The following is an 11,607-nucleotide window of genomic DNA, read 5'->3' on the forward strand; positions in this document are numbered from 1 at the left end:
AAATTTTGACGTTGTTGGATGATTTATCCCCACTTAAATAACATGATATTTAGTCATGTGAGATATAAGAATAAAAGTTAAAAATATAAATCTTCATTTGTAACTATTTTTACGAGTAATTGATATTTATTTTATTAATAAAAAATTTACTTATATTTTTTTAACTTTTTTTATTTAAATATTATTTTATTAAATGTCATATCACTTAAGTGTAAATAAATATTAAAATTTAATAATTAGTAATATTAATTTAATAAAGGATCTAAAATCTCATTTTTAAATTAAAGAACTAAATATCTCTATTTTAAAATAAAGATAAAAATTATAATTTAACCTTAAAAAATTCTTTTGTTAACGAGATTGAAGACCATTGTTCAAGTAAATTTCACACACTCACAAATCATATAATATGTATGAATTAAATTTATAAAAGAATATTTAAATTAAATGTCCCAGAAAAAAGAGAAGAATATTTAAATAAATTTCATATTCACCCAAATAATACAATGATTACGAAAGAAATGCATAGAATGTGGTTAGAGACAGATGTTTACCTTGAAATTTATTGACTTTCGCCAATAAAACTCTTTCCTAGATTTTTCTTGCATATTGCAATGCCAATAATAAATATGACTAAAAGGAATAAAAATTTGTGTTAATAACGTGTTATAAAAATTTAAAAGAGAAACAGAATTCCTTGTATATTCATCTTTCTATAAATGAAATTATTTATTTATAAGTGTAAATTGTAATTGAATAATTACAAATAATTTAATAATACTTAAGAAAAATATAAATAGTCATTATCAACTTCCACTAATAATAATTTATAACAAATACATGTAAAAATGTAAAAAATATTGTGTGAAAGGAAGGATATATGTTATTTGTACAATGATTATGCAGTATTATTTTCTATGCATCTTTCTATTTATTATAAAACCTTGATGAAGAATTTATTTTACTAGAGTCGGATTACTGGTTGGAGACCAAAAAATTAGAAAACTATGCACAAAGTTTATAGTTGTTAGTAGTTTTAATGAATAAAAAGAATACCATGTTTAAATGGTTGAAGAATAATTTAGCTTTTTTTTTTTATAGAAATTTTATGGTACTCATCTTATTTGAGAGGGTACTGATACAGTCTTTTATATTTTATATTTTTAATAATTTATTTAAATAATATTTATGATATTTTATTCTTTCAATTTTTAAATTATTTAATCATTTTATTTTTATTTTATATATTCTAATTTATTTATAATAATATTATTATATATTTAAATAGTTTAATTTTAATAACTTTTTAAATATATTTTTATCTTTTCATTTAAAATTTTTGAATTTCTACATTTTAATTTTAATAATTTTTTAAGTATATTTTTTATTTTTTTATCTTAAATTTTGAATTTCTATATTATAATTTTAATAATTTTTTATTTTTACTATTTATTAATTTTTTTTCTTTTTTTAATATTTTATAATATTATTAAAATCTTATAATTTTAATCTCTATAATTTTATCTTGTATAATTTAAATTATTTATTTTATAATTAAATTAACTTTTTTTTAAGTCTTTTATAAGTTTATATAAAAAATGTATTAAAATTCTTTCATCTCAACTCTTTTTTTTTTCCTAATAAATGATTATAAGAATGATCACCACCAACCCCACCGTCGGAGCCGGTATGAGACCAAGCGAAACTAAACTAACGACAAGTCAAATCACAATTATCGCTTCATTAACTATATTTTCTCCTCGATTTTCTCGACTTACAGACATAGCCCCGCATCATCCGACCAAACCCAACCCCGTTACTTGTCAGTCATTTCCTTTGCTTTCTTTCTTGCTTCGACGCTCATCTTTCAATCACGTGAATTTTGTAAGTTGTTTTGCGGAAAATAACAATTGGGGTTTCTCAAAATTCTTGCTTTCTGTATTTTGATCTATTAATATAGGAGCTGAGCTGTTGTAGGAGTTAGATGATGATGGTGGTGATGAATACGATGATTTTTTTATTTTTTATTTATTTCTTCCACTAATGTTCTGATAATGTTTTCTTTCCCTTTTTGGATTTTGGACTAATGAGTTTATGATTTTAATTTATCTGGTTTGTTAGAGATTAGGGGTATGCTGAAGTCTTCAGAATTGCTTGATTGTACTATTGTTCAACTTTAATGCCAACATCATGATGAAATCCATGTTTGAGTGTGGAAGCCAAGGTGCTAATGTTGAAGAAGGAGAAATTCATTGGAATAGTGGTCAGCTACTACTGCAAGACATTCAAGAAATAAGCAAAGCCCTTTACTTGAACAATACCCCTTCTAGGCCTTCCTATTCCTCGGTCCATAATCGATCCAAGTCTGCTGGTAAAGCCCGTTTGTCAGAGCCTCAAGTTGCCTTCACCACAGGATTTCGAAACGAAGATCTGTTGCCTAAGGACAAGAAATTGTCTTCTGTATGGAATTGGAAGAAGCCATTGAAAGCTTTGACCCATATTGGTGATCAAAAGTTTAAATGTTGCTTTAATCTTCATGTCCACTCAATTGAGGGTCTGCCTTTGAATTTTGATGGTGTTAGGTTGAGTGTGCATTGGAAAAGGAAAAGCAACATTTTGCAAACACACCCATCAAGGGTTTTCCAGGGTGTTGCCGAGTTCAATGAAACTTTGAGTCACGGATGTTCTGTTTATGTTAGCCGCGCTGTGTCTGGTCACTCTGTCAAGTATGAGTCCAAGATATTCTTGATTTATGCCTCTATCGTAGGGGCACCTGAACATGAGATAGGGAACCATCAGGTTGATCTCACAAGGCTTTTACCTCTGACTTTAGCAGAGTTAGGGGGTAATAGAAGTTCAGGGAAATGGACCACAAGTTTTAGGTTGGCAGGAAAAGCTGTAGGAGCTAGCCTAAATGTTAGTTTCAGCTATCAAGTAATGAAGGGTGAGTTAATGGAATTTGGTGGCAATAATTTAAATGTTCTCAACCTTGTTAATTTGAAGCCAGGCAGGCCAAGCAGTACAAGCAGTGTTATGGATTTTAGTCCTAACCCTTTTCATTCTGATGATGTGAATTTATCCCATGAAGCATTGATGAGTTCTGGCCCAAGTCTTTCCAAATCAATCAGTTTCCTATATCAAAAACTTGATGAGGGGAACTTCAATAATTTAGCACAGGAAGACTTGGAACAGTTGGGACCACTTAAATCCCATGTTGTGGAATCAGAGTCACCTCAAGAATCAAATCAACATGAACCTGATGACACTGAATTTTCCTTTATCCCACAAGTAGAAACATTGGGAGGGGATTCCTTAAAACTTGATCAGACAGGAAATGAAACAGTTGATTTTTCAACAGTTGAAATCATTAATGTGGATGATATTATAAAAGATGATGATGTATTTGTTGACAAGAATTCAGGATGTGATTCAATGGATAACATATGTACTAGTTGTGTAGATGGGACTACCGCAGATGACAGCAAACTCAAATGCAGTAGTTCATGCGTCAGTATAACTTGCATCAAGGCTGCAGATATACTTCCTGAGACATCTAAGTTTCTTGACCAAGAAAAGTGCCTTAATGTTAAATCAAATTATAAAGCGCATAGAACGGAAAAAAAATCAAGTAGCTTGGATTTTATCACTGAATCTATAGCAAATGATTTCTTAAACATGCTGGCCATGGAGAGCGGTTCATTTCGCTCAAGTTGTGATGGTGACCCCCAGTCTCCCAGAGAGAAGCTTTTAAGACAGTTTGAAAAAGAGGGTAACCTCACCTTTGAATTTGATGCAAATGAAGAGGAATTAAGGACAGGTACACTTGGACATAGCTGTTGGGATTTTACTGTCAATTCTGATTTGTCTTTATTTATCCAAGCTGCTGAAGAGGAGCATGCGAGGGAGAATCAGTCATTAATGCAGAGAAGAAAGGCCAAAATTCTTGAAGACATGGAGACTGACTCATTGATGCGACTGTGGGGTTTAAATGAGAGGGACTTCGAAAATTCTCTGGAAACTTATTCTGGTGGATTTGGAAGTCCAATTGAGCTACCCAATGAAGAATCATCCATATTACCCTCAATTGGACAGGGGCTTGGTTCATTTGTTCAAATTGTGGGTGGAGGCTTTTTGAGGTCCATGAGTCCATCCCTGTTCAGGAATGCTAAGAATTGTGGGAACCTCATCACTCAGGCTTCTAATCCAGTTGTTCTACCTGCAAAAATGGGTAATGATATATTGGAGATACTGCTGCATGTGGCATCTGATGGAGTTGAAGAGCTGTGTGAACATGTCTATAAATTAATGCCTTTGCAAGATATCACTGGAAAATCCATTGAACGTATTGTGTTGGAAGCCACAGCTGACAAAGGGGCTCCTGGAAGGTTAGCAACTGTTTTTGTGGCATTATTTGTGAAAAAACTCTGTTTTCACTTACATCATATCATGTTCATTTTCTTTTTCATTTAAAGTATTTGATTTTTTCTCTGATTTCTTGTTTTAATTCTGTTTCAGGCAGGGGTCCAGGCATCATGATTTGTATGAAGAATTTCCATGTGATTATTTAACAGATGAAGGGATGAGCTTGGATAGTGTGTCTCTTGAAACTATAGCTACTATGACAGTTGATAAGATCGAAGCCCTTTTAATAGAAGGATTGAGAATACAGTCTGGCATCTTGTATGAGGAGGCACCATCATATATCCGTCCCCAACATGCAAAGACCCCTGCAGTAGGAAGCAGAAGAGCCAACTGGAGGGGGTTTCCCACATCAGAAAGAGTTGCTAAATTGCACCTAGAAGATGGTGGAGAAATTGGCAATGATGATGATGGATTAATGGGGCTGTCAATAACATTAGATCAGTGGTTGAGATTGGATTCTGGCATTATTGAAGGAGATCAGAATTCAGAACAAGTTTTGAAGATCCTTAAAGCACACCATTCTAAAATCAGAGAGTTTGATGATGGAGGGTTGAAAAATGCCATGGAGCAGGTAAAAACATACAGCAGAAAGCACGGACTCTTGGGAGACCACCTAACGGTGGCTTTTATGATCCAGCTTAGAGATCCTCTACGAAATTATGAGCCAGTTGGTGTTCCAATGCTGGTTTTGACTCAGGTGGAAAGAGTTTGCTTGCATATAATGATGCCGCAAGACAGCAGCAATTTTCTTAATAAAAAGGAAAGTGGAATGGAGAATGAGGCCCTGCTAAATGAGACAAGTAGCAAGAGTGTGGAAGATATGAGTACCGATAACGAAGCTCTTCAATATAGATTTAAACTCAAAGAGATTCATCTTTCAAGTGTCCTTACCAAAGCTGGAAGAAGGCAACATTGGGGTACTGCAGCACAGCAACAGTCTGGGATCCGTTGGTTGGTTGCCAGTGGCATGACTAGTACTGTCAAACATTCATCTTCAACATCAAAGGCAATTGTATTATCATCCCCATTGTTTACCAATAAGTTGCTGAATGAGGATATCCTGTGGAGTATTTCTTATATTTGTAGTGTCATGGGGACTCATAGTAAAGAGCAGCCAGCTGAAAATGTACACATTCGGAACCCTGATATCATCTTCCCAAGTTAAACTTTCAGATCATTTTTTTTTACACGCAATTTTAGCCAAATTTTGAAATTTCTCCATGTAGATAGTTATTATAGTATATAGTTATACAAGTCAGCTTGCCCATATTTTTTGAATAAATGTCAGAAAGGACCCTTATTTCTTTCAATCACCTTTCCTTATGTGTATCAGATTTAAAGACTACACAATCTGGCTGTTTTGTTTGCTTTGATATGCAGCTGCTAACTCTTGGAATAAATAGTGTAACTGATAACGTTTAAATTATTTTGCCTTCACTTTTCAATTGTGTGGCCAACTTGTTTCCTTGTAAAAACAAAATTGGTGAAATATGTTTTTGATCTTTCAAAATATTTTGAAATGTTAGTTTTAGTCCAAATAAAACTTCAATACGTTTTTACTCTCTACATTTACTTTAAAACACACATTTACAGTCCCCAACAATGGACTAAAATCACATCAACTTTGATAAAATATAGGGACTAAAATCAACGTTTTAGAATATTTTGAGAGACTAAATATATTAACAAGACAATGAGCAGGTATTAAGGTGACTACAAAATCACTATTAGAGTTACAGGTGGGCATGTAGGAGACAAGGTATTCCAGAAGTTAAGTCGATGGTAGCATAATCGTTTTGTTAATATTGTTTATTGTTTTGTTAAAATATTGCTTAGCAGTCTTTCTTTGAAGTTTGAATTGAAAAATCTACTTTCTTGACCCTTCGTGAGTGGAAACAAGTTTGACTCTCCAACCTGCTATATGGTGTCTCATCCCATTAGAGTTACCTGGTTGGACAATTTTTTTTTTTTTATTCACTTACAATATTATTTCTAAATATATACTTTCCACGACACTTATATTTTTCATTTTATCTCACATTCTTTCCTCTCGTGTTTTTCTTAGTTGTAAACATAGATGTACAAATATAATATTTCACTATTATATGAGCTGATCAAGAAGGAAAGAGGGCATTAATTTCGTCACTTCAATGTTGTTTAGCGGGGTTTACTTAGCCCTCGAACAAACACAAAGGAATAATGCTCGATTTTGAGCACAATCTCTTCTAAACTGTATTGTGGGAGTCATTCTTAAAATTCGTATAAATGTGTAAAATAATTGGTTATCACCTTAAATAAGCACAGCCTCCCACCTCTTTAATTTCTTTAATGGCTTGATAATTTCTTAATTTCTGGTGCTTCTTAATTACAGTGTGAAGTTTTAACAATAAGAATTCGTTTGAGAAGAAGGAAGAAAAAATTATTAAAAATGATGAGTGATTTCTTTTATTAGGGAGTTCAAAATTTTATGAAGCGATGGGGGAGAGCAACTTCTGCGTTCAAATATTTAAATTTCGTTCCTCTGATCTAATTTGGGGTAATAAGAAAAATAGCTTTTCATTTCATCTTTGGTGCCCTTTCCTTTTCATTTTGTCTCATTCTTCTTAGAACTTCCAGTACGTTGTACAAGAATCCAATATTAGTTGACTTTAAGCTTTTATAAGGCAATCGATAGAGAGAATAAATCTCTTTTTTTCATTAGAAGGGCAATACTATACTTTGGATGAAGCATACATTTTATTTATTTTTATTTACATATTCATGAAGAGTAGAAAACTTCTATTTTTGCCTCACCTTTTCGGCAGTGTAACGTGAATTTCTGCTGCTAATAGAATGAAAACATTTTTATATGGACTTGGATAAACGACAACAGTGGGGTCTTTCTACAGCTACAGACTCACACTCATATTGTTAGTCGTTTAACGTTCATTGCCACTGTTTAGTCATTGGTTTTTTTTTGCACTCACTTGGTATCCAGTGGTCACAGGAAGAACTTGATCATCGGAGATCATGTTGTCTGGTTCTTCTTTGACATACCATCATGCATGATATACACGTGTGTGATATGGTATCATGAAGCAGGTATATACTTAAATATAATGCATTCGTTATTCCCAATTAACGGGTAAATTAAAAGAGATCGCATCAACTAGGTTTATCCGAACTGAAATATCAACATTAAGGAGTGTGACTGCAATTTAAATCCTTGACACTGCCAAAACCTCTTCATATATTGGACCTAGCAAGAACTTGGATGAGTGTGGTTGCCTTCGTAGGTTGTTATTACGTACCTTGGATCATCCTTATCCCTCTCCACTCTCTTCTTCACAGGGCATCCATCAGCTGAACACCTATAGTAATTCCTGTAATCAAATAATGTGGGGGTTATTTTCTTCATAAAAAGAGGAGAAAATAACAAAAACTTCTGTATATATATAACATGCATTCCTTCATTGGTTAGGTAGTTCTAACATGCAAGTATGTGCTTGCGTTTCCTTACCTTTTTCTCATCATATAATTTGGTTTTGTTAATCTATTTCATCATTTGTTTACGTTTCTTTTTTATCTATAAAAATAACAATAACAACAAGAAGATATATATATATTATCTCTACTTCTATCAGTGGACAAACCTTAATAGTTTGGATTGTTTACGTTTAATTTGCTGCTTGATAATTAATCGTTTATTAATTTGAACTCTTGTTGAAAAATCTTCGAGACCACCATATGCTATTATATAATATGTATCATAGGCACATACCTTGGATTTGGGCTGTTCTTCACCATTTTCTTTCCGTACTTCCTCCATCTGTATCCATCGTCTAGTACTTCAACCTCTGACCTTGTTTTGAATGCCACTCTCTCTCTAACATCTTCCCTCCTCTCACGTCCACCGCCTAATATTACACACAACCAATAATTATAAGCAAAAGAAAATATGTAGAGGCCATAGATATAATATTCATTATTAGTTGACATCAATTACTATAACAATTGAATTACAGTTTTTTTATAAACATCTCTGAAGTATTCTTAAGAGAAAAAAATATATATAAAAAAAAGAAATAAATTTCTCCATATGTAAAATTTGTCTCTTATTATAACTTTTTTAAAATTTTAATTTTAACTTATATGGGTAAATTAGTTTTATCTTATAAAAAACAAATTGTCATTTTTCTTTAGAAATACTTTTATTGAAGTATATTCAAATACATTATTTATTGAAAATGGTTGTATAAACATCTCAAGCCACTAAACACACTTACTTATAGAAGACCCCTCAAACTGGCTGCTACCTCCAAAGTCACCTACATTACTGGCTTGATGAGACTGGTTTGAGACATTCACAGAAGCAAATGACTCATGAAGATCATCACGCATCCATTGATGATCATCGAAATTCAAGTACTCATCAGAGAGCTCAAAAGGCCACTGGTTGGTGAAATCATCACTGTCAGGTGTATCTGGTGGTGGTTTTGGATTTTTGTCTGTCATTCTGATACAACTGAATGATATGAAAAGAAAGGATCACGGCGCAAGAAATATATAAACGCGCGCACGCCACAGTCATAATCCTTTTACTAAGGTGGCTTCATGGAACCTTCCTAGGAGCTACAGTTTTAGGAAGTTTCAAAGGTAATGGAGATGTGGTAATTAATGCCACGTACCAATGTCACTGACTAAGAATATTTAAGAACAGTGATGTGTGAATAGAGGACAAAAAATGAGTGGGGCACACCCCGGGATGACTTGGGGAAGACTTTCAAGAGATGCTAATGTTGATTGGCAACAAGTCTTGTTGTTGGACCAATTAACCCCTTCACAACGGAAGTGCAAGTCAAAAGAGATGCTGTGTTTTTGTGGCATATTGCAAGTTTCTTCGAACCATAATAAGTCCATTGCTTTCATCTTTTGGTACAGACCAATCTGCATTTAATTATCTTGTGGAGGACGAACTTACTTAATTTATTTGAATTATTATGGTCATAGAACTTTTTATATATATAAAACTATATGCATTCAACACAATTAATAGATAATTCAATTACTTAAGATTTTGTTGGACAAGTCAAAATCTACTTTAGTAATATTTATATTTCAAAAGGAATTAATTTATGAATTTGATTGAATACAAATTTAAAAATATTTTTTTAATTTTTTAATTAAAAAGTATACTTTATTTTCAGTTGAAAAATTCTTAAAAACAATTTCAACTTGTAGTTACACAGACTCAAAGTATTTAATTGCAATTATATAGAGATCTAGAAATCTTGACATTACTGATGAAGTTAAAATAAGTTTGTGATTGGTGTCACTAGTACAAAATATACATTTTATGTTGGTTATTTTAGAATTTTTACGTTAGAAAAATCTCCGACGTGAAAGCGAGAGACGTAAATTTACATCGGACTCGAAAACCGATGTAAATTTATGTCGGATATGCCAAGGCCGACGTAAAAAGTTGTAAAAAAAATTAAATAAGTTTGTGATTGGTGTGTCATTACTTTCATCCAAGCTACTAGAAAAGTGACTTCATCTGCCTTACAATTTTTCACCCCAAACAAGTGGTGGACACTCTAGCTTCTAGACTGTCTTTAGTGTGCCATATTTCAAACGTTGAAGGATTAAGGATTAAGTGCCAGCTTCAAAAAGGTGAAAAATAAAGAAAATATATATATAGTGGAAGTCTTCTATTTCTCTCAATAATAACAGTATCAAAAGTTATTAAATAAATGCAAAGCACTGTACATGTCAATTTTTTTTTCCTCACCATCTCTCGTGCTATTCCGTTTAGCGATTAGTCTAAAATGGTTTCATTGATTTAGATGCCCATTAAACTTTAACTAATACTTTTTTCATGGTTTAATTGTTAGCTGTTTCAAGTATTTACTGAGGTTATGTATGGTATAATAATGTGTAGAATGCATTGAAATGAGATAAAATGAAATGAAGTGTAATGGATGGAACTAATAGAGCAAAATGAAATAAAATTATCATTTCATTGTTATGTTGCATTATGATGGAACTTAAAAAAAAAAAAAATAGAAAATTTCTACTTCATACCTAAAATTCAACTCAGAGACAAAAAAAAAAGTAATAATAAATGAAATAGAATGAAATGCATTCCATCATATTCTACTCATCTTAATCGACACAAATTAATATAATTTCACTTTATTTCAATTCATTTGATCACTTTTTATTTCTCCAAAAATGGCCAACCTAGTTTAAGATATCAAGTGTAATAAGTATGCCTTTTTGTTTTTCTTTTACATTAATTCGATAAGAAACTCTTAATTCAGCATATGATAGAGAATATAATTTCGATACATTAGATTTCATTTAGCTTCAATGAATTTAGAAAGAATTTATTTTATTTGCAGAAAGACGATCTATTTTGTTGTGAAAGCATATGCCATAGGAAATTTATTTTCTAGTAAGTGCTTTCACATTCATGTGTCATCCCAAGTTAGTATAATCAATTTTGGTTGACCCCAGTTAGCTTTAGTGCAACTAGAGGTGTGCATAACTTCTGGTAATAGGAATCTTAAAAACACTTGCTAGGAAATTCATAGGTATCTTCCACGGCCTTTCCTTTTCGGGGAAACTAGTCGTGTTCTTCTCTTTATTCAAAATAAATATAGCAAATACAATTTGACATCATCTTATCATCAAACTATTCATCATCAATTGCCTCACACATGCAACATGTCAATTATCATGATTAATTACATGACAATAGATGAGGGGGAAAAATAACGAGAAAAATACATATTTTGTTTAATTAAATTTTTTTTTAAAAATTGTCCTATAAAAAATATTAAAAAAAATGTTCTTTCTTCAATTGATTTATTTATTGGTTAAATATATTTATACTCCCTTAAATTTAAAGTTATTTTTTTTTTAATTCTTCAAGTTTAAAATTAATTTTTGCAATTTTAAAAATATGTTTCAGTCTTACTCTTGAGATTCATTGACAAGAACAATGTGTTATACATAAAATATCAAGCAAATTTATCGTTTTACTTTTATTACAAAACATTGTACTAGGTGAGATTTTTTTTATATGTAATTTAGAGTATGTTTAGATACAATTTAAAAAAATTACCAAAAAAACTTTTATTTTTAGTAGACTTTAAAAGATGTTTCTATTTTATATTTAAACGGACTCTTAATAATAATTAA

At 31.6% G+C, this 11,607-nt stretch overlaps 2 protein-coding genes across 4 annotated transcripts; one reads left to right on the forward strand and one right to left on the reverse strand.

Annotated features, from left to right (window-relative positions):
- The first annotated feature begins 1,668 nt into the window (after positions 1 to 1,668).
- On the forward strand, positions 1,669 to 5,867 carry LOC109791819 (light-independent protochlorophyllide reductase subunit). 3 transcript variants are annotated; one of them, XM_020351168.3, is made up of 3 exons: positions 1,669 to 1,884; positions 2,122 to 4,385; positions 4,516 to 5,867. In XM_020351168.3, the coding sequence occupies exons 2-3, from the start codon at positions 2,191 to 2,193 to the stop codon at positions 5,585 to 5,587; spliced, it is 3,267 nt and encodes a 1,088-aa protein (XP_020206757.1). In that variant the 5' UTR covers positions 1,669 to 1,884; positions 2,122 to 2,190; the 3' UTR covers positions 5,588 to 5,867. The 3 variants fall into 3 exon arrangements, with proteins under 3 accessions (XP_020206757.1, XP_029125822.1, XP_082919374.1); XM_029269989.2 differs by having other exon boundaries at positions 2,129 to 4,385; XM_083063248.1 differs by lacking the exon at positions 1,669 to 1,884 and having other exon boundaries at positions 1,891 to 4,385.
- Positions 5,868 to 7,508: 1,641 nt separating this feature from the next.
- LOC109791821 (putative WRKY transcription factor 75) lies at positions 7,509 to 8,944 on the reverse strand. The gene is made up of 3 exons (XM_020351170.3): positions 8,688 to 8,944; positions 8,183 to 8,318; positions 7,509 to 7,784 (listed from the first exon to the last, which is right to left on the reverse strand). Exons 1-3 carry the CDS (start codon positions 8,914 to 8,916, stop codon positions 7,661 to 7,663), a joined length of 489 nt encoding a protein of 162 aa, XP_020206759.1. The 5' UTR covers positions 8,917 to 8,944; the 3' UTR covers positions 7,509 to 7,660.
- Between the last annotated feature and the right edge of the window lie 2,663 nt (positions 8,945 to 11,607).

Source organism: Cajanus cajan, chromosome 9 (assembly GCF_000230855.2).
Source record: "Cajanus cajan strain Asha chromosome 9, NIPB_CcT2T_4, whole genome shotgun sequence".
Classification (NCBI taxonomy): Eukaryota; Viridiplantae; Streptophyta; class Magnoliopsida; order Fabales; family Fabaceae; genus Cajanus; species Cajanus cajan.

Bases quoted from the DNA above. Each gene is read 5' to 3' on its own strand.
- LOC109791819 (XM_020351168.3), top strand. From the start codon at position 2,191: ATGATGAAATCCATGTTTGAGTGTGGAAGCCAAGGTGCTAATGTTGAA. The intron at 4,386-4,515 runs GTTAGCAACTGT...ATTCTGTTTCAG, and splicing joins GACAAAGGGGCTCCTGGAAG to GCAGGGGTCCAGGCATCATG.
- LOC109791821 (XM_020351170.3), bottom strand. From the start codon at position 8,916: ATGACAGACAAAAATCCAAAACCACCACCAGATACACCTGACAGTGAT. The intron at 8,319-8,687 runs GTAAGTGTGTTT...GTGTAATATTAG, and splicing joins GTTTGAGGGGTCTTCTATAA to GCGGTGGACGTGAGAGGAGG. The intron at 7,785-8,182 runs GTATGTGCCTAT...ATTTGATTACAG, and splicing joins AAGAACAGCCCAAATCCAAG to GAATTACTATAGGTGTTCAG.